The sequence below is a fragment of the Bos indicus x Bos taurus genome, chromosome 3 (genome assembly GCF_003369695.1).
Source record: "Bos indicus x Bos taurus breed Angus x Brahman F1 hybrid chromosome 3, Bos_hybrid_MaternalHap_v2.0, whole genome shotgun sequence".
NCBI classification, from domain to species: domain Eukaryota; kingdom Metazoa; phylum Chordata; class Mammalia; order Artiodactyla; family Bovidae; genus Bos; species Bos indicus x Bos taurus.
Genome location: NC_040078.1, coordinates 1,884,336 through 1,909,462, shown reverse-complemented (window position 1 = coordinate 1,909,462; position 25,127 = coordinate 1,884,336). Strand labels below are relative to the sequence as shown.

Genomic DNA, 25,127 nt, shown 5'->3' with positions numbered 1-25,127 from the left:
AGATGGATGAGTCACAGCCTCTTCTGTCAAAGAGCTTACAGTTGAACTGTAGCCGTATGTGGGTGTGGCTGGGTGTGTGTGTGTGTTGGGGGGGTGAGAGTCAGACACATGGCCTTTGAATGTGATAGTGTGGCAGGACCTATGTAGGGACATTTGTAGGTATGGTGGGGGCACAAAGGGAGAGGGGTCAGTTACCTGTGGGAGTGCCAGTCAGAGATGTCATCATGAATAGGTGACCCCTGAGCTAAGTCCTAAACATGATCTGGGCAGAGTTTCTAAAAGCAGAAGTGGAGCAAGAGGTAGGGCAGATGCACAGCAGTGGGCTGAGGTGAGAGTGGGGCCTGCTGCCAGGAGTGTGAGTCAGCAATGAGGCTGGAAGGCAGGCTGAGGTCAGAACAAGGGGAGCCAGGCTACCAGGCCTGGACTTAACTCTGCAGGCAGTGGACCACCCGTAAGGATATCTAAGCGGAAAAACAAGATCAGACGTATACTTCACACAAGGTATTGTGGCCACAGGCTGTAGGATGTACTGGTGGAAAGAGAGACAACAGGCAGAGGCCTCTTCAGTGGAGAGCTCATCATAAGAACCCAAGAAGGAACAAGCACCAGAACTCAGCTATAGGGTGGCAGGAATGGGAAGCCAACTGTACGTGAGAGACACTACAGGGAGACATAGGAAGTGGAATCACATAACCTGACAAGAGATTGTATATGTATAGACTGAGCAAGCTGAAAAACCAACCAGACTTAAGGCTGAGTTACTCAGGAATGTGGTGTGAATTCAGGCAACATCTAGAGATGATGGGGAACTTGGAAATTCCCCTTTTTTGCTTTGGCAGAGCCTTGTATAATAAACATCCTTGAGCATCTATAATGAACAGCTTGGAATACTTGTGTTAAAGAAGCAGGGATCTCACAGAGGTCAGAGCCATTCATGGGCTGTGTGGCCTGGGGAAGCCCCAATTTCCCATTCTGCAAAATGCAGAAGATCATAGAATTTATCACATAGGGATGTTATGGAGAGGAGAGATCAGATAACCCTTGTGCAGTGTTTAGCAGGGAGTCTGACACAATAGCTTTCAATGAACGTTAGCTATTATTACTATTATTAGCACAGGTTGGAGGATGCACTCTATACTGTCAGGGCCTTAATTTAAACTAGCATCAGGAAAAAAATAGCATAAGATAAACATTCTCTTAAAATGCTGTATTTTTGGGGGTGGTTTCATACTCACTTGGCTGAAAATCACACCTCATACTTAATATTTTAAAAAAGTAGAAGCCATGCATGTTTCTAATGGCTTCTCTCCCATTTAGATTGAAATCCAAAATTCTTAGACTGTCTTTGTAAGCCCTGTATGATTTGGCCCAATCTCCCTCTGCAATAACCTCTCTGAGCCCCTCCCCCGCCTTGCTCACTCCAACTACAGACGTATTTAGCTATTCCTCAGACATCCTTGATGCGTGCCCGCCTTGGAGTCTTTGAACTTGCTATTTCCTTGACTGGGAGTGATCTTTGCCTGATATCTTCATGGTTTGCTTCCTCACTTCCAGAGTTTACTTAAATGTCATTTCCTCAAATAGGGCCTTTTCTGACCATGCTAAAGTTGTACCCTCCATCAATCCCTATTCCCTTATTCTGTATTGTCTTTCTTCATTGGACTTATTGTCCAATAAGGTGTTCAGACAACATATTATATACGTAGTTATTTATTTCTTTATTTTCTGCCTTCCTCATTATGTTATAAGCTTTGTTCTGTTCTACTTATTATTGTGCCTGAAGTAGAGCCTGGCGCTGCATAGACTCTGAACAAATATTAAATGAATGGAGCACTTCCTCTTGGAAACTCTTAGTTTCCCTAGTTTTCTCCCTGCTTCCTCAGACATTCCTTCTTCCTTACTTTTACTAGGTTTTCTTTTTCTAATGAAAGTTGCTCAGTCATGTCCAACTCTTTGCAACCCCATGAACTATTATTCAGTCCATGGAATTTCCCAGGCCAGAATACTGGAGTGGGTAGTCTTTCTCTTCTCCAGGGAATCTTCCCAACCCAGAGATCAAACCCAAGTCTCCCACATTGCAGGCAGGTTCTTTACCAGCTGAGTCACCAGGGAAGCCCAAGAATACTGGAATAGGTAGCCTATCCCTTCTTCAGCAGATCTTCCTGACCCAGGAATCGAACCGGGATCTCCTCTTTTGCAGGGGATTCTTTACCAGCTAAGCTACCAAGGAAACCCCATTCTTTTTCTAGTTCAGTTGCTCAGTCACGTCCAATTCTTTGTGACCCCATGGACCGTAGCATGTCAGGCCTCCCTGTCCATCCGAACTCTTGGAGTTTACTCAAACTCATGTCCATTGAGTCGGTGATGCCATCCAACCATCTCATCCTCTGTCGTCCCCTTCTCCTCCTGCCTTCAGTCTTTCCCAGCATGAGGGTCTTTACAATGAGTCAGTTCTTTGCGTCAGGTGGCCAAAGTATTGGAATTTCAGCTTCAGCATCAGTCCTTCCAATGAATATTCAGGACTGGTTTCCTTTAGGATGGACTAGTTAGATCTCCTTGCTGTCCAAGGGACTCTCAAGAGTCTTCTCCAACACCACAGTTCAAAAGCATCAATTCTTCAGCATTCAGCTTTCTCTATAGTCCAACTCTCATATCCATATATGACTACTGGAAAAACCATAGCTTTGATTAGTTGGACCTTTGTTGGCAAAGTAATGTCTCTACTTTTTAATATGCTGTCTAGGTTGGTCATAACTTTTCTTCCAAGGAGCAAGCATCTTAATTTCATGGCTGCAATCACCATCTGCAGTGATTTTGGAGCCTAAAAAAATAAAGTCAGCCACTGTTTCCATTGTTTCCCCATCTATTTGCCATGAAGTGATGGGACCAGATGCCATGAACTGACTTCTAAATGCTGGTGTTCCTCAGGACTCCATCATGGGCCCTTTTTTTCTCTCTTCACTCTCAGCCTAAATTATCTCATCCATTTCCATGAGTCTATGTACCAGCTTTATGTGGCTTACTTCCAGATTCTATTGCTAGCCCAGAACTCCAGATAGATAGCCGATTGACTGCTTTACATCTTGAATGTATAATAGGCATTTCAAAATTAACATCCATAACTGAATTCTTGACTCCCCTCCCCTTGCCATGCATGCCCCAAACAAAAACCTGCCACCCTGTAGAATTTCTGAATAGGAAGATCCATGTGGCTGGTAAGAGGGGAACACTATTCTGTTTACACAGGATCTTAAGTAAAACCAGAAAAAAATCAGTTGTAACAAAGAAGGAGAGGAGCAGATAATAGTAGTATGAAGAGCAGACCCTCTTTGGTACTAGAAAGCCTAGTATTCCTCCCTTTCTCTCACTTTATAACCAATCCATCAGCTAGTTCTATTTTTCCACAAAGTACAATTAAAACCATGGTCACCTCTCCATGTCTGCTCCATGTCTCTGTTCTAGGTCATCATCATTTCACATGGACTCCTGAAGGAACCTTTTAACTCATCTCCTCGTGCCCATTCTTGATTTGAAACTGTTCTCGGACTAGCATCAAGAGTGAGCTTCTTAAACTCTAAACCATGTGACACTTAAAAAATCTCTTAAATGACCACCAACATCCTTAGGATAATACTTGAACCCCTGATACTGGCCACGTCCAGGTCGTTGCTGGTCACTCCATCCTCAGTAAGCACCACACTCCACCTGACTGGATACACTTCAGCAACACCAACCAACCTTCTGTTTGTTCTGAGGATTCACCAAGCTCTTTATTGTGTGAGGCTTTTTCATACACTGTTCCCTCTGTCTGGAATGCACTTCTTCAACTCTTAACATGACTAGCTCCATACCTTTGCATTCTTTCTCATTTTAAATGATATCTCAGAAAGATTTGCCTCTGATCACCTATCTAAACATTTAACAGTTAAATCCGAGTATTATTTTAAGTGTTTAAAATAAGATAAAGCAATCTGAGCCAAGATGGAATAACAGGAAATGAATTTATCAACTGGTCAAAATATATGAAACAATCTTTTCAGAAATGACATCAGGGAGCAGAGGCGAATAATCCCTGAGAGAACAGAAGCAAACAGGGTGAGCCCTGTGATTGCCCCAGGTTGCTGCTCAGAGAGAGTATCCAGAATCCAGAATCAAGAGTAGTAACCTAGGCAGAGCCCTGTGGCCTCCTTGAAAGATGGAGTTTGTTGTCTAGGTAGGCCAAGATGGCTAGAGTTCACAGGGCAGAGTACCAGACAAAGAGAGCAGCACAAAGAAGGGTTCTGGAAATCTGCTGAGGATCTCCCTTGGAGCTGCAGCTGAATACTGATGAGTGCATGTGTGGGAGGAAACTATACAGTGCCAGGGAAAGAACAACCTGAAAGGACTGGAAGGAACAATCCTTGAAATTCACACAGGGCTAGAAATAGTCTGCGTTTCCATTAGCCAAAGTGGAAGAAAACCCTGCAAATTCATGGGTTATCAGCACAATACTCAGAAGCATGTTATATCAGCAGAGGAGAAAATTAGTCCTAAAGGTTGCTCTAAATCTGAATAACTAAGCATAAAAGCAAACCTCAAAAGGAGGTAAAACTAGACCCAAATTGTTTCCAAAAACATAATACAAAGCACAAGAATATTTATTAGAAAAACATGCAGCATCCAACAGGGTAAAATTTACAACGGTCATCCAACCAAATATTGCCAAGCTTACAAAGAAGCAGGACAAAATAAAACCCATAATAATAAGAAAAATCAACCAGTAGAAACAGACCCAGAAATGACCTAGATGATGGGATGAGTGGACAAAGACAGTCAGTAGTTACTATAATACACTCCATGTTAAAGGTAGAAGACAGATCGACCATGTTAAGTAGAAATATGGAAGACATAAGAAAGATTTAAATAAAATTCTAGAGATGAAAACTAAATGATCTGATACAAAAAAATATACTGGATGGGTTTAGTAGCAAATTAGATCTCTCAAAAGAAAAGGTTAGTAAACATGAAGAAACAGTAGAAACTGAAAAATAAAACACAGAGAACAAAGACTGAAGGAAAAACAAATGAACAGAGTATCTGATTGTGGGGCAACTTCAAGGAGCCTAAGGGGGTAGTAAGAGAACTTTTGGGGGTGGATATGTTTATTATCTTGATGGTGGCCATGGTTTCACAGCTGTACACATATGTTAAAACTCATCTAGTTGTATGCTTTAGATATATGTATTTAATTTACTATACTTCCAACATGTCTCAACCTTGGTATAAAAAAACAATCTGAAACTAAAATCCCAGATAATAACAAGTGGAATGGTGGAGCAGTGAGTTGGGATACTAAGTGAGGGGAAGCAATAGTTGTCTAAGCTTCTTGTCTATTTGAGAAGAATGGATGTGGATACCTGCTAACTGTATAAGTTGTTATAAAAATATGTTTTAAAACAACTATCTTAAAAATATAGATAGCTACAGAATGAAGCAAAATAGAAAGCATGACTTGAAACCAGTGTAAGAAAAAGCAGAGTAAAAAATACTGATCAATCCATCTAAAGCAGAAAAAGGAAAAATAAGAAACCTAGAACGATAGTAAACAGAAACTGAAAATACTTGAATGAAGCTTTTTATTCAAGAAACTAGAAAAAGAACCACAAAATAGCCCGAAGGAGATACACAGAGGGACTCCATAAACTTAAAGCAGAAATAAAAAGGAACAGGAAAACTGTAAAGTTCATAAATAAAACCCAAAGCTTTTTTTTTTTAAGATAAGTAAAATAAACATTTGCAAGAGGAAAAAAAGACATGAGGTAGTAATAATATTAGGAATGAAAAGGGAAAGCAATATTAGAATATGTATGTTTTAAATTATAAATAAATATTATAAGTATTTTATGCCAATAAGTCTTGTTTTTTAAATCAACTTTATTGAAGTATAATTTACACACAGTAAAATGCACACCTTTTAAATATATTATTTGAGAAATTTTGATAACGATATGCCACTTGTAACCACTATCGCCATAATCAAGGTATAAAATATTTCTGACAACCCAAGAGTTCTCTTGTCAGTTCGCAGTCAGTCCCCTCCCTCTACCTCTCGCTGCTGCTGCTAAGTCACTTCAGTCGTGTCCGACTCTGTGCGACCCAATGGACGGCAGCCCACCAGGCTCCCCTGTCCCTGGGATTCTCCAGGCAAGAACACTGGAGTGGGTTGCCATTTCCTTCTCCAATCTCAGTCAATCCCCTTCCTCTACCTCTTAGCCCTAGGCAACTGCTGATTTGAGCAACCCTGGTGGCTCAGTGGTAAATAATCTGCCTGTCAATACAGGAGACACAGGTTCTATCCTGGGTCTGGGAAGATCCCCTGGAGAAGGAGATGGCAACCCACCCCAGTATTCTTGCCTGGGAAATCCCTGGGGCAGGTGTGGGGGTGGGGGGTGGTCTTCTATACAATAGTTTGGCCTTTTCTTGAGTTTTGTATAAATGGAATCAAGATATCTATCTATCCTTTTATATATTCTTTTTTTTCACTCCATGAAATTATCCTGCAATTCATCCATGTTAAATATCAACAGTTCATTGCATTTCTTTCCTGAATAGCAGCGTGTTAGTCACTCAGTCGTGTCCGATTCTTTGCAACCCCATGGACTGTAGCCTACTAGGTTCCTCTGTCCAAGGGATTCTCCAGGCAAGAATACTGGAGTGGGTAGGCTTTCTTTACTCCAAGGGCTCTTGCCAACCCAGGGATCAAACTCAGGTCTCTTGCATTACAGGCTGACTCTTCACCATCTGAGCCACCAGGGTAGCTAATAAGGATATACCACAATTTTAAAATCAATTCCTCTTTTAATGATCATCTGGGTTGTCCAGTTTGAGGCTCTTACAAATACAGCTGCTATGAAAATTCATTTCCAAGTGTTGTTTTTTTTTTCATTTCTCCTAAATGAATGGAAGTTCTGGGTCTGATGGTAAATGTAAGTTTATCTGTATAAGAGACTGTCACTGTATGAAAACCCTAGTTGTGTCACATCCTTGCCTACATTTTACAGCACTATAAGTGGAAACCTAAATGAAACAATTTTCTAAAGAGGAATATTACCAAAATTAGCTGAAGGAAAGTGGGGAAACCTAAAGAGTAATAACCATGCAAAATACTGAAATGATAATCAAAGGTCAACTCCATTCTCCATAGATATACTAGGATCAAAGCGTTTTATTAGTGAAGTTCTATCAAATTGTCCAGGAATAGATAATGCCATTGTTCTTCAAAGTGAACAGAGAAAAAGATGGCAGTTCATTTTATGGTTGCTTATACCAACATTTTGTACGGATCGCATGGAAAAAATCCATCATTTAATATCACTTCAATCAAGGAGGCAAAAATCCCACATTGAGTATACTTTAAAAAATAAACAATGCCAAGCATGATTGAGAAGAGGTTATAGTAGTAGTAATGGTAGGATGCTTTAACAGAAAAATATAGCAATATCATTTACTATACTAAACAAAGGATAAAACCACATGGTCATCTGAGAAGATGCACAAAAAGCGTTTAAAAATATTTTAAAATCTTGTTCTTGCTTTTAAAATATATATATACAACATGCATACACATACTTAACCAAATAGAGACAGACAGTTCTCTGGGAAGCACATATCCAAGAAAATCCAAGAAAATTGACTGACACTATTTGAATCAATTTGAGAATTCAGCAGTGTCTAAATACACAAGATTAACACTAAAATCAATATGTTTCTCTACACATCATCAGTAACTAATTAGAAAACATAATGGAAAAAAGAAACATGTATAATACTTCTATATACATTCTAGGAATAAAACAAAGAAAGGAATAAAATGAATCAGACCTTTATGAGGAAATCTATAAAACTTTATTCAAGGACGGTATTTAACATCCCAGCCTCTTACTGTGTTTCCTTTATAATACTTATGAAAAACTTTTTAAAAACCATATTCTTAAGTAATGTTTAAGAATCAGGGCGGAAACCAAATCAAATCATTCTGGTTGGTTCTCTTGCTTTTGTCATCTTACCTGCCCCTCCCCCCATTAGACTGTAAACTTTTTGAGGGAAAAGATCTCATTTGTGGTGTTCCTCCCTCTGTCCACCCAAGACCTTTCACAGTCTTGGCACAGAGTTGGCCCCTTACAACCATGGTGGTGGTGGTCGTTTAGTTGCTAAGTCATCTCCGACTCTTGCGACCCTGTGGACTGTAGCCCACCAGGCTCCTCTGTCCATGGGATTTTCCAGGCAAGGATACTGGAATGGATTACCATTTCCTTCTCCATAGGATCTTCCTGACCCAGGAATCTAACCCAGGTCTCCTGCATTACAGGCAGATTCTTTACTGACTGAGCTATGAGGAAAGCCCCCTTACAACTGTAAACCACCTATTTCTGCTTTATTGACTATGCCAAAGCCTCTGTGTGGATCACCACAAACTGGAAAATTCTTCAAAAGACGGGAATACCAGACCACCTGATCTGCCTCTCGAGAAATCTGTATGCAGGTCAAAAAGCAACAGTTAGAACTGGACCTGGAACAACAGACTGGTTCCAAATAGGAAAAGAAGTACGTCAAGGCTGTATATTGTCATGCTGCTTATTTAACGTATATGCAGAGTACATCATGAGAAATGCTGGGCTGGAAGAAGCACAAGCTGGAATCAAGATTGCCGGGAGAAATATCAATAACCTCAGATATGCAGATGACACCACCCTTATGGCAGAAAGCGAAGAAGAACTAAAGAGCCTTTTGATGAAAGTGAAAGAGGAGAGTGAAAAAGTTGGCTTAAAGCTCAACATTCAGAAAACTAAGATCATGGCATCTGGTCCTATCAAGTCATGGCAAATAGATGAGAAAACAGTGGAAGCAGTGACAGACTTTATTTTGGGGGGCTCCAAAATCACTGCAGATGGTGACTGCAGCCATGAAATTTAAAGATGCTTCCCCCTTGGAAGAAAAGTTAGGACCAACCTAGATAGAATATTAAAAAGCCAAGACACTACTTTGCCAACAAAGGTCTGCCTAGTCAAGGCTCTGGTTTTTCCAGTAGTTATATATGGATGTGAGAGTTGAACTATAGAGAAAGCTGAGCATGGAAGAATTGATGCTTTTGAACTGTGGTGTTGGAGAAGACTCAAGAGTCCCTTGAACTGCAAGGAGATCCAACCAGTCCACCCGAAATGAAATCTGTCCTGAATATTCACTGGAAGGACTGATGCTGAAGCTGAAACTCCAGTACTTTGGCCACCTGATGCGAAGAACTGACTCATTGGGAAATACCCTGATGCTGGGAAAGATTGAAGGCGGGAGGAGAAGGGGACGACAGAGGATGAGATGGCTGGATAGCATCACCAATTTAATGGACATGAGTTTGAGTAAACTCCCAGGAGTTGGTGATGGACAGGGAGGCCTGGCATGCTGTGGTCCATGGGGTCGAAAAGAGTCGGACAGGACTGAACGACTGAACTGAACCGAACCGTAAAGCATGGAAGAACCTGAAGCACTGGCTGGTCCTCTTTACCTACTTTGAAGGATATTACGCAATAATGTACAGAAATTTCTCCACGCCATCCTCGTGACAACACCCCCCCCACCGACTCATCTCCACCAATCAGAATGCTTGGCACCCGTGCCCTAGCTCTCCCTCAACCCCGCCTCCAAGGTCGCACGAGGCGGAGTCTTCCGGTCTCAGGCTGTTTTTCTCCTGGAGAGGCCGATGCGCCTGCGCACCGCGCCCTGATTGGCTGAGAGCTGAGGACCTGCGCGTGCAGGCCACAGCCTCGGTTACTAAGGGCGGGAGCCCGGCGAGGGCGCCGGCTGCTGTTGTTGTCTCAGGCTCGCTTCAAGGCCTGGCTACGCTCACCATGCCGAACCGCAGAGCCAGCCGCAATGCCTACTATTTCTTCGTGCAGGAAAAGATCCCTGAACTACGGCGGAGAGGCCTGCCTGTGGCTCGCGTCGCCGATGCCATCCCCTACTGTTCCGCTGACTGGGCGGTAAGGCTGGAGGCCCATGGCCTGGGGCCAGGCAGTTGGCAAGTGGGAGAGTAAGGCGGGAGGGACAGAGGCCTTGAGAAGGCCAGTGACCTCTGGGCCCTGCTGGAGGGGGAAGAAGCTCCCCGTCCCCAGTCGAGGGCAAACCGACGCCGGAACCGCCTCCCAGTAGTGTCCAGGCGTCTGCTTGCCGGGCCCCGGGCACTAGGCCCTCACTGCTGCTGCTTGTTTTCCTTTTCCATCTCCTCAAGCTCCTGAAAGAGGAGGAAAAGGAGAAATATGCAGAAATGGCTCGAGAGTGGAGAGCTGCCCAAGGGAAGGACTCCGGGCCTTCGGAGAAACAGGTAAAGTTAACCGGAGAAGAGCAGCCACCTGCCTCACAGGTAGGCATGCTCAGTAAATGCTGGATGAGTGAATGGATTAATGTCAAGAGTAGACGACTGGGTGATTTGGGTGAGTGCAAAAGAGTTTTTCATTTTTTTTCTTGGCGTCAGAATGCTTGCTGAAAAACGAGCAGGCTCCTGAACTAGGGCACACGTTGGTTTCGTTTGATGGTGAAGGCCAGGGAAAATCCCAGTAGGAAGCCTGCAACCAATAAACCTTGATTAGCAAAAGGGAGTGTTGATATTTAGGGTTTGTACTAGATCGCCTCTAAGGGTCCTTGTGAATTCTTTTATGATTGAAGAATCTTTTTCAGGTGTTTAACAGTAGTTTGGTCCATTCTCTCTTTTTGAGTGACACCAGTCTGTGTTTAAAATATTGAAATAACAGTATCTGTGGATGTTGATTAATGTTTTGTGTGCCTTAAAAGGTAAGAGTTGAATAAAGTTTATTTGAATTTATGTCTGTGTAGCAAAATGTTAAAGCGCTGAATAAAATCTGTTGCTTATTCATATGTGGAAAAGGCAAGGTAAATGTGGAATTTTACCCCCTTCCTCTGTATTCTTCCCATTCTGACATAGCAAAAATTCTGTTCTTATTATAAACTGCTAACATTGGATTGAAATTCAATAGTTTTGCTTGTTTTAGGTTTGAGAGATTTTTATATTATGGATTTATGTTTGAATAGAAGCTCTACTCAGTTGAATTCGTATTAATACTTAATTATATTTGTGAGCCCCGATTTTTTTTTTGTCTTCTTTTCACTACAGTTTCTTATTTCCCTTCAAAATAAAAGTCATGTTCTACATATGTATCATTGAGACTTGAAGTCAACACAATCTGGTTTTTACTTTGAGTGAGGAAAAAACAGTATTGGAGTACTTCGGCAAATGATATTCTTTTGGCCGCTGGACAAGCATGCGTTATGTGACTCCATAGGATTAGATTATCAGTAGTGGGGAAATGGCTTTCAACAATAATTGGATTGGTTATTTACCACCTAGCCCCTTGATTCAAAATATTTTTAGATTTTGCCATCCTGTGCCTTTGGGTGTAGGTGTTATAAGCATTATTTATGTACTCATTGGGTTTACTGGCTTGGAGTGGTTATTAAAGTAATCTATGGGTTGTTTCAAAGTTATTTTGCTAAATTTAAGTATATGTTATAAAGTGGGCAAGAGTTTAAGTATGTGGTCAATGATTACCTTTCTCTTTAGAAACCTGTTTGCACCCCATTGAGGAAGCCAGGCATGCTTGTACCAAAGCAGAATGTTTCACCCCCGGATCTGTCAGGCTTGTCTCTAAAAAGTGATCAAGGTAGAGTAATCCTACAGTGTTTTGCTTATATAAATTTGGGCACTTAAAATTCTACATTATGTTTATCAGTAAACTTGTCTTCATTTTAATTCTGCATTTCAAAGTAATTGACTATGGTGTTCAAACATGATGGCACTAAAGTTGTAAAAGATCAGGTAATATGCATTTGTTGAAGTAATACTGGGTTTTGTTTTTTTTTTTAAACAAAAATCTGGTCTCTTGATTTCTACCATTTCATATGTTATTAGACGTACTTTTTGAATTCGAGTGTTTATAGCTAGACACTTAAATATGCTTGTTTTAAAAATAAAGATAAATTTAGCCTAGGACAGCAAAGAATATAGTTAATCAGAGTCCTTGCTATTCCTTTTGGCTGTTTTTTGTTTTTGTTTCTTTTTTAATTAAATGTGTTCTGACTTTGTTAAAAACTTACTAATCTTTAGCACTCCTTAAGTGTGGCCAATCCTGGTAAATAATACCCTTCTTACATTCTCACATTTCTTTATTCCTTTAGAGAATTTATAAGTGGTCTTGTGTGTATTGGTAAAAGGTAAAGAGTGAACTAAAGTGTCCATAGTTTGTACTAGAATTTTTCTATACTGATTTTACTTGGCTTTATTTTCCATACCCTTATATTTCTTGAATATGGGTCACAGCTTTTCTTAAGTCATTACTCACATTTAAGTCTTATGTATAGCTAAGTTATGTAGAGCTAGCTGTAAGTTTGAATAATTTTGTTATTTCATGCAAAAAATGGTTACTGCTTTAATCCTTGGTAAATGTTATAAAAATTTATTTATCTGATACACCTGATTTATTTTCTCTTTTCTAATTCATTTAGAAATATAGGAACAGAAGGAGAAAGGTTCTAAAACTCTTGTTTTTATCAAGGAGTATATCTTGAGATGCTTATCTGTTTGTGTTGTCTTTTTTTTTTTTTAAAGCTCTCCTTGGAGGCATTTTTTATTTTTTGAATATTTTTAGCCATGGCGAGCTACCTCCTCACTGTGAACAGCGCTTCCTCCCTTGTGAAATAGGCTGTGTTAAATATTCTCTCCAAGAAGGTATTATGGCAGATTTCCACAGTTTTATAAATCCTGGTAAGTAGCCAATTAGAGTAGATGCTAGATGTTAAAAAGTTACTTTTTTATATTGATCTTATTCAGTAGTAGTATTTTTCTTAAAAGCTGTTGCATGGGTGAGTTCTTCAAATGTAGACTGTTTGAAAACTATTGAGAATGAAGTGTTGACAGAGTTTTTGGTTTAAGCTTTTAACCTCAAATAAGCATTAAAGTAGGAGGAGAGTGAAAAAGTTGGCTTAAAGCTCAACATTCAGAAAACTAAGATCATGGCATCTGGTCCCATCACTTCATGGGAAATAGATGGGGAAACAATGGAAACAATGTCAGACTTTATTTTTGGGGGCTCCAAAATCACTGCAGATGGTGATTGCAGCCATGAAATTAAAAGACGCTTACTCCTTGGAAGGAAAGTTATGGCCAACCTAGACAGCATATTCGAAAGCAGAGACATTATTTTGCCAACAAAGGTCCGTCTAATCAAGGCTATGGTTTTTCCAGTGGTCATGTATGGATGTAAGAGTTGGACTGTGAAGAAAGCTGAGTGCTAAAGAACTGATGCTTTTGAACTGTGGTGTTGGAGAAGACTCTTGAGAGTCCCTTGGACCACAAGGAGATCCAACCAGTCCATTCTAAAGGAGATCAGTCCTGGGTGTTCATTGGAAGGACTGGTGCTAAAGCTGAAACTCCAGTACTTTGGCCACCTCATGTGAAGAGTTGACTCATTGGAAAAGACCCTGATGCTGGGAGGGATTGGGGACAGGAGGAGAAGGGGACGACAGAGGATGAGATGGCTGGCTGGCATCACTGACTCGATGGAGATGAGTTTGAGTGAACTCTGGGAGTTGGTGGTGGACAGGGAGGCCTGGCATGCTGTGATTCATGGGGTCGCAAAGAGTTGGACACGACTGAGCGACTGAACTGAACTGAAGCATTAAAGTTGAGCAGATAGAATGCCTGAAAAAATCTGTAGCCTGCTGTTTGCTTATCTGTAGTCTTAAAATTTCCTGAAAGCTTTGCTCTTTTCTTTCTTTACCCCATCCTTCACCTCAGCAGTTCTTAGTTTTTAACTTGGTGTCGACTTGTAACCTTGAGCAAAATATTTATCCTTTCTGAACCTATTAATTAATCTGTAAAGTAGGGATAATACCTGTTGGAGAGCTGTTCTAATGTGGGAGACCTGGGTTCAATCACTGGATTGGGAAGATCCACTGGAAAATGAAACGACCACCCACTCCAGTATTCTGGCCTGGAGAATCCCATGGACAGAGGAGCCTGGCGGGCTACAGCCTATGGGGTCACAAGAGTCAGACATGACTGAGCGACTTTCACTTTTACTTTTCTAAAGAATACAGGAGATGGTATGGAAATAGACTAGTATTTTAAAGACTTTCAGCTATTATTATTCCTACTATTCCACTCCATCGAAAGCAGTTAGTAATGAACACATAGGATTTGATTCAGTTCTCAAGTTGGTAGATAGTAGTTAGGGGAGTATGAGGAATATATAGGGAGAACTATTTGGGGAAAGAAAAATTTCGTCTTTGGTTTTGTCAGTTGCTTTAAAATTCATTAGGACAGTCCAGCACTTTTCCTTGTTTTGAAATAACAGGAAAACAAATTTTCCTACTTAATGAGAGTTGCTGCTTAGGATAATTTTTGAGCAGGTGTAAAACGTTAAAAAGGCAGAACTTGGAGAGTTTCCTCTGAGAAATTTGTCAGTTATCTTGGTATATCAAGGGCCTCATGGACTGTGGCCTTTTTATGGACTCCTGGCTAAGACTCTTTTAGCACAGATTTTCTTCACGTAGTATTTCTTTCTCTGTGAGGACTAACTTTTTAAAGTAGTGTGAATAATATACCAAGATTCTTTGATAGTCATCATACCATTGGTTAGGAAAAAACTCCTATGAGGTTTAAGTCTTCTATAATTTCACATAACAATAGCAATTACCTTTGTTATGATATGGTCATCCTATGGAATATTACTGTAGTACAACCGAGAGCTTATGGATTTCTGCATCTCTCAATGAAATATTTTAAATTACAGGTGAAATTCCACGAGGATTTCGTTTTCATTGTCAGGCTGCAAGTAAGTATAAAGGAGTGGGATAGAATATAGGCATTGAATATAAGCTACCTGGTTAAGATGCTCTTTAAACAGACACATAAAACACTGGGGGAAGATAATGTTAAATTATTGTTGGTAAATCTTAAAAGTGGTAGTGTATGTAAGCCTTAAAAAATTTTAAATTACAAGCAATGATAGAATAATGTCATTTTCCTTTTCTGGAGATTGTGTTGTTTTTTTTTTTTTTTTTTTCCCCTCTGCTTATATCCTTTGGCTTGAAGATCAGTGGCTTTTACTGGCCAGGTGCTTAGGTAGGTCTTCTAACAGGTATAAGGTTATCTAGATTTAGGGCTATTCACGGAAACGTCCATTCAAAAGTAAAGGGGGAAAAGTTTATGCTTCTAAAGTAACAGAACAATAGTGTTAAACAGATGAAACAGCTATGAATTGATTTTTCAGATGAGGAAAACAGGTTTTCCTTGTACTCTTTTCTAGAAAAGAGTACATAGGTTTCTATGTAAAGTACATAGTACATAGGTTTCTATGTAAAGTATCTTGCAACCAAAGGATGTGTCTGTGTAAATCTGACCTCTTGTACTCTTTTCTAGGAACTAGATTTTAACCAGTTTTTTTTTATCTCTTTTCAAATAAAAATCAGGATAATAGGTTTGTTTGTTAGTTTTTATTCAAAATGTCAGTGTTTAAAAGTTTTTTCTTAAAAATGTAGACAACTAGTCTGTAGAAGTGTTTGAAATTAGAAATAAGTTTTTCAAATCTGCTCTAACAAGCAGCTGTTTTGTAATACTTATTCATTTTTGATAGTGTTCTTTGAGTTTTTCCCAGTCTTAATAAAAAATATGTGTTAGTCCCTTTTTTGTTTGTTTGGTTTTTTTGAGTCAGAGCCGTGGGCTTTGGAATAAGGAGTTTAAGGCAGTCTTTTAGTAAGTTCTCTTATGTAGCTTTGGGTGAAAAAAATGTATAGAATAAAAATGCTGTTGTATCTTTGAGATGTGAACCCAGCTCATCTCAAGTGTTAAATTGTCTGAAGCTATTTGGCAAAATAGGTAGTAGTGTAAAAGTAGAAACTTAGCTGGTGAATTAATTTCACCTTTTTACTTAAGCTCTGTTTATGGTTTGTTCATCTCATGAATGCATTGGAATCCTTATATGCCAGACACTCATTTGTGAGAATGCCCCTTATTGTTTATTTTGTTTCTGATTAATTTTTTTAAAAAAATCATTTTAAAAACTTATTTTTGCAATGGTCTCAAAATTAAGTGATTAATAGAAAGTGTGGCTCTTGAAAACAATCCTATTAAGGTCTCCAGGAATGTTTTCTCGAGTTATTTTTCACACTGTTTGAAATGAAGCATGATGTTTTTCATTCAGGAAACCTAAGATACTTGGAGCTTACCAATTTAAGCATGTCTTAAATTGCCAATTTGATAACCCTAGGGAATGTATCAATTAAATAAGATAAATGACTGTATTAGAATGACAGCTATGTCAACATAATAACTGAAGATACCGAGGATAGTGTAATCCAGCTGATGTCTCACACAATGACACACTGAAAGAGATACACATGATTAATAGCTAAGGACAGTACATTCAGATCTGCCTGACGCTCCTGTGCTATCCGGTCTTTAAGAAGTACGTGTGAGACCAAGTGAAGGCTTCATGGGCATTATGGTTTAGCACATTACATTGAAGAATTTTAAAATTGGAGGAGATTTTGATAGTCTCCCGTGTCCCGCCCACCCCTACAATGCTCCTCTGAATGGGAGTTCAGGTTCTGTGTGTGTTGGGGGTGCGGGGGTGGGTAGGATATTTGGGCCCTCTCATTCTCCAGTGCTTCACCAGAGGCACTCTGCTTCTTTCCTTTTTATAGTTAATCATTTTGAGAGATAAGTTCTGCTTTAACATGAGCCAAGCCTTAGAAACTGCTTTCAGCTTCCTATATGGAAGGTCTATCAGCTTTTAAAATGAAGCTTCATACACATATAAAAAAGATTATAACATTCACTTAAAATTTAAAGAATATTAATGAACAGCAGTGCACCTGCCGGTCAGCTGAAAAAATAGCACTTTGCTGTTATCACTGAAGGCCCCTATATTTCTCTCTGATTTCATCCCCCCTTAAGAGAACCACTGTTCTGAATTTTGTGTTATTTCCTTTGTTTTATGAATAGTTTTATGATAAGTACATATTTAAATAATGTATTTTATTTTGCTTGTTTGAACTTCTCGGTCGTGTCTAACTCTTTGCAACTCCATGTACTGCCCCACCAAGCTCCTCTGTTCATGGAATTCTTCAGGCAAGAATACTAGAATGGGGACTTCCTGGTGGTGCAGTGAATAAGACTCTGTGCTCCCAATGCATGGGGCCTGGGTCAGTCCCTGGTCAGGGAACTAGACCCCACATGCCGAAACTAAGATCTGGGGCAGCCAAATAAATACATGTTTTATTTAAAAAAAAAAAGAATACTGTAATGGGTAGCCATTCCCTTCTCCGGGGCATCTTCCCAACCCAGGGACTGAACCCAGGTCTCCTTCATTGCAGGCAGATTCTTTACTCTGAGCCATCAGGGAAGCCCCACATATTCTGTATATTTCTGTGTATTTTTTAAATGACGTCTTTCCCACTATTTCTCTGTTGGATTGTTTGTCATCTTTATTGGTGTATGGAAGTTTATGGTATATCTGTTTTTATTGATTATTTTAGTCGTGTGCAGATACCTGTTTTCATTTTTCTCTTATGGATATTTTAATTTACAGCAGTTTTTTTATTTTTAATGTAGTAAATATATCAGTTTGTCCCCTGATAGTTTGTGGGTACTTGGAGTCTTATTTAAGAATTCCCTTTTACTTTTTTTGTAGTAAACTTTAAAGAATTTATTTTCACTTGACCTACTTATGTTTCTCAGAATGAGAATATATACATTATTTACCAATAAGTGCTTAATGCTTTAAACTTATAATTACCTTACTTGCAGAAATTTGGAAATCATTCCAATTAACTGGAAAAAAAATACAAACATTTTTTGTTCTTATAATTCAAAGTATATTTAAAATAAAATTTCTACAGCAGCCAAAACCTTTAACCAAAAGTTCAGAACTGCAGTCTCTTAAGGGTAACAAAATGGCCACATACTAATTATCTTGATTATTAACAGAAAAAGAAATATTTGGCTCTTAAGACTGGCTAGCATTTAGTACAGTTTTACTTTCTGGGCATACAAAGCTGTCTTTATTTCATCTGTTCAAACACAGACAATTGCTCCAATTTTAAAGTTTAAATGAACTTTCAACATTTAATATTGGTGATGCTTGCTAAGATTTAATAACTTCCAGCAATGAGAATCATAAAATGACCACAATTAAAATTATCCTAAAGGACTTAACTACTATACAGAGTAATCTGCTTTTCAATAGTGTTTTTGAATTACATGTTATTTTTTCACAAACATAACACCGCATTAAATATCTTGTAAACCAATTTGTAGTTATAATAAGGATTGGGAGGTTAAGTTCCAAAGATAATTATGTAATTAGTTTCACATAACATTGCAAGACAGTGCAAATTTCAGGCAAAGTCAGCATTAGGAATGCAGTCTGTTGATCACTACAGTCCATGGAGTCGCTCATACTCTAAGGGGATGCTGCTGCTACTGCTGCTAAGTCACTTCAGTCGTTTCTGACTCTGTGACCCCAGAGACGGCAACCCACCAGGCTCCCCCGTCCCTGGGATTCTCCAGGCAAGAACACTGGAGTGGGTTGCCATTGCCTTCTCCAATGCATGAAAGTGAAAAGTGAAAGTGAAGTCGCTCAGTCGTGTCCAACTCTTAGTGACCCCATGGACTGCAGCCTACCAGGCTCCTCCGTCCATGGGATTTTCCAGGCAAAAGTACTGGAGTGGGGTGCCATCGCCTTCTCCAACTCTTAAGGGGATGCTCATCTATAATGGGCACCATCTTAATTCAGTCATGGTATTAATACTACGCTTCCAAAATCCAAGTAGATAAACAGTGAAATGGACTCCTGCTTTACAAATCATCTATTAAATATGCCTATAAAACTAAAAAAAATTTTTCCGAAAGGTCAAATGAGTTACACTTATTTTATCCTTAAACCCAGGTAAAGAATTCCCTTGTCCTTGAAGGCCATGAAGATATCTTTATTTTATAGTTCCAAGATCTTATTCCAGTTGGAATTGACTTGGGTATGATGTGAGGTAGAGATTCCGTTTCTTTTCCCTGTGGGTAATCCGCTGTCTCATTTATCGAATGATCAGTGTGTCCCCATGAGCAGTGCCACCTGTGTCAAGCCATACTTCTGCTTATGCATGAGTCTTTTGGATATCTTCTGTCCTATTAATCTGCTTGTTTTTTAGTGCCCGTATATTGTTAAAACAATATTTTCATAATGTTTTTACTTTGTTTTTTTTGGAATATTATGGCTGTTCTTGTTTCTTTGCTCTTCCACATACAATTTATTGTGCTTCACAGAAAGGCTATTGAGATTCAGAATCTCCCAATTTAGAATCACAGGATTCTAATCTTAGGATTTGGGGGCTTTTTAGGGGAGTGTTTGTACATTTTTATTTTAATTTTTATACATTTTTTAAAGATTACTTTCCACTTTTGGTTATTACAAAATGTGGGTTATATTCTCCATGTTGTACAATACATGCTTGAGTCTATATATTATGCCTCATCCTTAGTACCTCCCATTCCCCCACCCCTGTCTTGCACCTCTGCCCACTGGAAGCCACTGGTTTGTTCTCTGTATTTATAGTCTTCTTTTATATTCACTAATTTGTTGTAGTTTTTAGATCCACATACAGTACTGATCTTGGTCTGATTTATTTCACTTGGCATAGTGTCCTCCAAGTCCATCCGTTACAGCAAATAGCAATGTTTTATTCTTTCTTATGACTGGGTAGTAGTCCTATGTATGTATATATCACAGCTTCTTTTTAAATTTTTATTTTATATTTGAATATAGTTGATTTGGGCTTCCCAGGTGGCGCGAGTGGTATAAAAAACTCAGGTGCCAGTGCAGGAGAGGTAAGAGACATGGGTTTGATCCCTAGGTTGAGAAGATCTCCTAGAGGAGGCCACAGCAGCCCTCTCCAGTATTCCTACCTGATGAATCCCATGGACAGGGGAGCCTGATCGGCTGCAGTCCATGGGGTTGCCAAGAGTTGGACAGGACTGAAGCAACTTAGCACGCACAGCACACTCATGATTTACAACATTGTGTTAGTTTCAGGTGAACACAAACTGATTGTTGTACACACATGTATATCTGTTGTCCAGATTCTTTTCCCATGCAGGTTATTATAGAGTATTGAGTAGGGTTCCCTGTCCTCGTTGATGATCAATTTTATATATAGTAGTTCAGTTCAGTAGCTCAGTCGTGTCCGACTCTTTGCGACCCCATGAACCGCAGCACTCCAGGCCTCCCTGTCCATCACCAACTCCTGGAGTTCACTCAGACTCATGTCCATCGAGTCGGTGATGCCATCCAGCCATCTCATCCTCTGTCGTCCCCTTCTCCTCCTGCCCCCAATCTCTCCCAACATCAGGGTCTTTTCCAATGAGTCAGCTCTTCGCATGAGGTGGCCAAAGTATTGGAATTTCAGCTTCAGCATCGGTCCTTCCAACGAACACCCAGGACTGATATTCTTTAGGATAGACTGGTTGGATCTCCTTGCAGTCCAAGGGATTCTCAAGAGTTTTCTCCAACACTGCAGTTCAAAAGCATCAATTCTTCAGTGCTCAGCTTCCTTTACGGTCCAACTCTCACATCCATACATGACCACTGGAAAAACCATAGCCTTGACTAGATGGACCTTTGTTGGCAAAGTAGTGTCTTGTGTATATGTTAATCCCAAACTCCTAATTTATCCCTCCTCTCCTTACCTTTCCCCTTTGGTAGCCATAAGTTTGTTTTCTAAATCTGTGAATATGCTTCTATTTTGTAAATAAGTTCATTTGTATCATTTTTCTTTTTTTAGATTCCACATATAGCAATGCCATATATATCTTTGTCTGGCTTACTTCACTTGGTGTGATAATCTCTCTAGGTTATAGAGATTGTCTATGGGTCTATCCATATTGGCTGCAAATGGCATTTTTGGGGGGAGGCCACTCCCCCCACCGCACACAATGTGGTATTTCAGTTCCCTAACCTGGGATTAAACCTGTGCCTCTGCAGTGGAAGTGCAGAGTCTTAACCACTGGATGCTGGGTAAATCCCTCCAAACGGCATTATCTTATTCTTTTTTTTTTTCCATTGTATATATGTACCACATCTTTATCCATTCATCTGTTGATGGACATTTAGGTTGCTTCCATTTCTTGGCTATTGGAAATAGTACTGCAGTGAACATTGAAGTGCATGTATATTTTCAAAGTATGGTTTTCTCTGGATATATGCCTAAGAGTAGGATTCTTAGATCATATGGCAACTCTCTTTTTAGTTTTTTTAAGGAACCTCCAGACTTCTTTCATAGTGGTTGTACCAATTTACATTCTTACCAACAGTGTAGGAGGTTCCTTTTTCTCCATACCCTCTCCAGCATTTACTATTTGTAGACATTTTGATGATGGTGGTGATTTTGATTTGCATTATAATTTTTATTTGAATTATAATCAAAATTATAGTGTAAATTCATTTTATAATTGTAATGCAAATTTTATAGTAATTTATATTATAAATTATAACAATTTATAATATAATTTGCAATAAATTATAATGGAAATTTTATAATTTGTAATGCAATTTTTATGTTATAAGATTTATAAAAATATAAAATTTATTTTAAAATTTATATAATGCAAATTTTGAAAATAAAAATTATTGAGATAATTTTTATTTGCATTATAATTTTGATTTGCATTTTGATAATTATCAAAGTTGAGCATCTTTTTTGTGCGTTTTGATCATCTGTACATCTTTGGAAAAATGTTTATTAAGATCTTCCACCCATTTTTTTTTTTTTTTTTTATTCAGCAACATGAGCTGTTTGTAGATTGAGGGAATAATGTCTTGTGGGTTGCATCATTTGAAAATATTTTTTCTAATTCTGTGGGTTGTCTTGTGGTTTTGTTTATGGTTTGCTTTGCTGTGCAAAAGCTTTTAAATATTTGTTTATTTTTATTTATGTATTTGTTGAGCCAGGTCTTAGTTGTAGTCCAGGGGATCTTCAAACTTTGTTGCAGCTATGGGATCTAGCTCCTTGATGAGAGGTCAAAGCAGGGCTTCCTGCATTGGGAACTTAGAGTCTTAGCAACTAGACCACTAGGGAAGGCTTTTAGTTAGGTCCTATTTGTTCATTATTGTTTTTATTGTTATTAGGATGTGGATCCAAAAAGATACTGCCATGATTTATGTCAGAGAGTGTTCTGTTTTCCTCTTAAGAGTTTTACAGTATCTGGTCTTACATTTAGGTTTTTAATCATTTGGACCTTATTTTTGTGTACATTTTTAAAGAATGTTTTAATATTATATCGTTCTGTCACATGTGTCTGGCCATTTTTCCCAGCACCGCTTAGTGAAGAGACTGTCCTTTATCCACTGTATATTCTTGCCTTCTTTGCTGTAGATTATTGACCATAGGTGAGTGGGTTTATTTCTGGGCTTTTTATCCTATTCCATTGTTCTGTGTTTTTGTATGAGTACCATACTGTTTTGATGACCTTAGCTTTATAGTATAATCTGAAGTCAGGGAGCCTGATTCCTCCAGCTCTGTTCATCTTAAGATTGCTTTGGCTGTTTTGGAGTCTTTTGTGTCTGCCTACAAATTTTAAGGTTGTTTTTGTTTTCTAGTCCTCTAAAACAGTGACATTGGTAATTTGATAGGGATTGCATCGAGTCAGTACACTACCTTGAGTAGTATAATCATTTTGACAATATTGATTCTTCAGATCTGAGAACATGGTTTATCTATCTGTGTCATCTTTAGTTTCTTTGCTCTGCACCTTCTAGTTTTCAGAGTACAGGTCTTTTGCCTCCTTCAGTTCAGCTGAGTTGCTCAGTTCTGTCTGACTCTTTGTGACCCCATGAATTGCAGCACGCCAGGCCTCCCTGTCCATCACAAACTCCCAGAGTTCACACAAACTCAGGTCCATTGAGTCAGTGATGCCATCCAGCCATCTCACCCTCTGTTGTCCCCTTCTCCTCCTGCCCCCAATCCCTCCCAGCATCAGAGTCTTTTCCAGTGAGTCAACTCTTCGCATGAGGTAGCCAAAGTACTGGAGTTTCAGCTTTAGCATCATTCCTTCCAAAGAACACCCAGGACTGATATCCTTTAGAATGGACTGGTTGGATCTCCTTGCAGTCCAAGGGACTCTCAAGAATCTTCTCCAGCACCACAGTTCAAAAGCATCAATTCTTAGGCGCTCAGCTTTCTTCACAGTCCAACTCTCACATCCATACATGACCACTGGAAAAACCATAGCCTTGACTAGACGGACCTTTGTTGGCAAAGTAATGTCTCTGCTTTTGAATATGCTATCTAGGTTGGTCATAACTTTCCTTCCAAGGAGTAAGCATCTTTTAATTTCACGTCTGCAATCACAATCTGCAGTGATTTTGGAGCCAAAAAAAACAAAGTCTGACACTGTTTCCACTGTTTCCCCATCTATTTCCCATGAAGTAATGGGACCAGATGCCATGATCTTCGTTTTCTGACTGTTGGGTTTTAAGCCAACTTCTTCACTCTCTTCTTTCACCTTCATCAAGAGGCTTTTTAGTTCCTCTTCACTTTCTGCCATAAGGGTGGTATCATCTGCATATCTGAGGTTATTGATATTTCTCCCGGCAATCTTGATTCCAACTTGTGCTTCTTTCAGCCCAGTGTTTCTCATGATGTACTCTGCATATAAGTTAAATGAGCAGGGTGACAGTATACAGCCTTGACGTACTCCTTTTCCTATTTGGAACCAGTCTGTTATTCCATGTCCAATTCTAATTGTTTGCCTCCTTAGGTTAAGTTTATTCCTAGATATTTTACTCTTTTTGATGTGATGGCAAATGAGATGGTTTCCTTATTTTTTCTTTCTGTTCTTTTTTTCTTAGTGTGTAAGTATGCAACAGATTTCTGTGTATTAATTTAGTCTCCTAAAATTTTACTGAATTAATGAACTGTAGTAAGTTTTCTGGTAACATCTTTAGGATTTTCTATGTATAGTATCATGTCATTTGCAAACAGTGATGGTTATGCTACTACTTTTCCAATTTGGATTCGTTTTGTTTTCTTCTTTGATTGCCCTGGCTAGGACTCCCAAACTATGTTCAATAAAAGTGGTGAGAGTAGACATCCTTGTTTTGTTCCTGGTCTTAGAGGGAATGTTTTAGCTTTTCACCATTGAATATGGTGTTGAATTTGTCACATATGGCCTTTATTATGTTGAGGTATATTCCATCTGTGCCCACTTTTTTATGGATTTTCTTTAATTTGTAAATGGGGTGCATCACACTGACTTGGAGATACTTAAAAATACTTGTATCTTTGGGGTAAGTCCATTTGATCATGATGTATGATCCTTTTAATATACTGCTGGATTTAGTTTGCTAGTATTTACTGAGGTTTTTGCATCTTTGTTCATTGATAGTGGCCTCTAATATTTTTGTGTGTCGTCTTTGCCTGATTTTGGCCTCAGAATGAGTTTGGAAGTGTTCCTTCCTGTGCCATTTTTCAGAATAGTTTCAGATGGATAGATGCTAACTCTGCTCTAAGTGTTTAATGGAACTCGCCTGTGATGCCATCTGGTCCTGGACTTAACTTTGTTGGGAGTGTTTTAATTAGTTTCAATCTCAGTACTTGTGATTGTTCTGTTTGTATTTTATGTTTCTTCCTGGTTTGGAAGGTTGTACTTTTCTAATAAGCTTCCCAGGTGGCTCAGTGCAGGAGTCATGGGTTCCATTCCTGGGGTGGGAAGACCCCCTGGAGGAGGAAATGGCAACCCACTCCAGTATTCTTGCCTGGAAAATCCCATGGACAGAGGAGCCTGGTGGGCTACAGTCTATAAGGTCTCCAAAAATTGAGCACAACTGAGCAACTGAGCACAGATACGCACACACTTTTCTAATAATTTGTCTGTTTCTTCTAGATTGTCCATTTTATTCATGTGTAGTTTCTCATAGTAGCTTCCTTTGATTCTTTGTATTTCTGTGGTATCCATTATAATTTCTTCTTATTTCACTTCTAGTTTTAAGTTCAGCCCTCTCCCTTTTTTCCTTGATGAGTCTAGCTACAGG

At 39.1% G+C, this 25,127-nt stretch overlaps 1 protein-coding gene across 4 annotated transcripts in view; it reads left to right on the top strand.

Moving 5' to 3' along the window:
* MAEL (maelstrom spermatogenic transposon silencer) overlaps nucleotides 1-25,127 on the top strand; it is a 76,372-nt gene that overhangs the window by 10,082 nt on the left and 41,163 nt on the right. For 2 of the 4 annotated variants that reach the window (XM_027526821.1, XM_027526827.1), the window contains 5 exons: nucleotides 9,930-10,013; nucleotides 10,262-10,354; nucleotides 11,609-11,708; nucleotides 12,653-12,808; nucleotides 14,838-14,879. In XM_027526821.1, coding sequence (XP_027382622.1) covers nucleotides 10,298-10,354; nucleotides 11,609-11,708; nucleotides 12,653-12,808; nucleotides 14,838-14,879 — 355 coding nt within the window. In that variant the 5' untranslated portion in view covers nucleotides 9,930-10,013; nucleotides 10,262-10,297. Of the gene's footprint in view, nucleotides 1-9,432; nucleotides 10,014-10,261; nucleotides 10,355-11,608; nucleotides 11,709-12,652; nucleotides 12,809-14,837; nucleotides 14,880-25,127 lie in introns of those variants that run through there. The other 2 variants (XM_027526803.1, XM_027526813.1) reach the window with 2 other exon arrangements.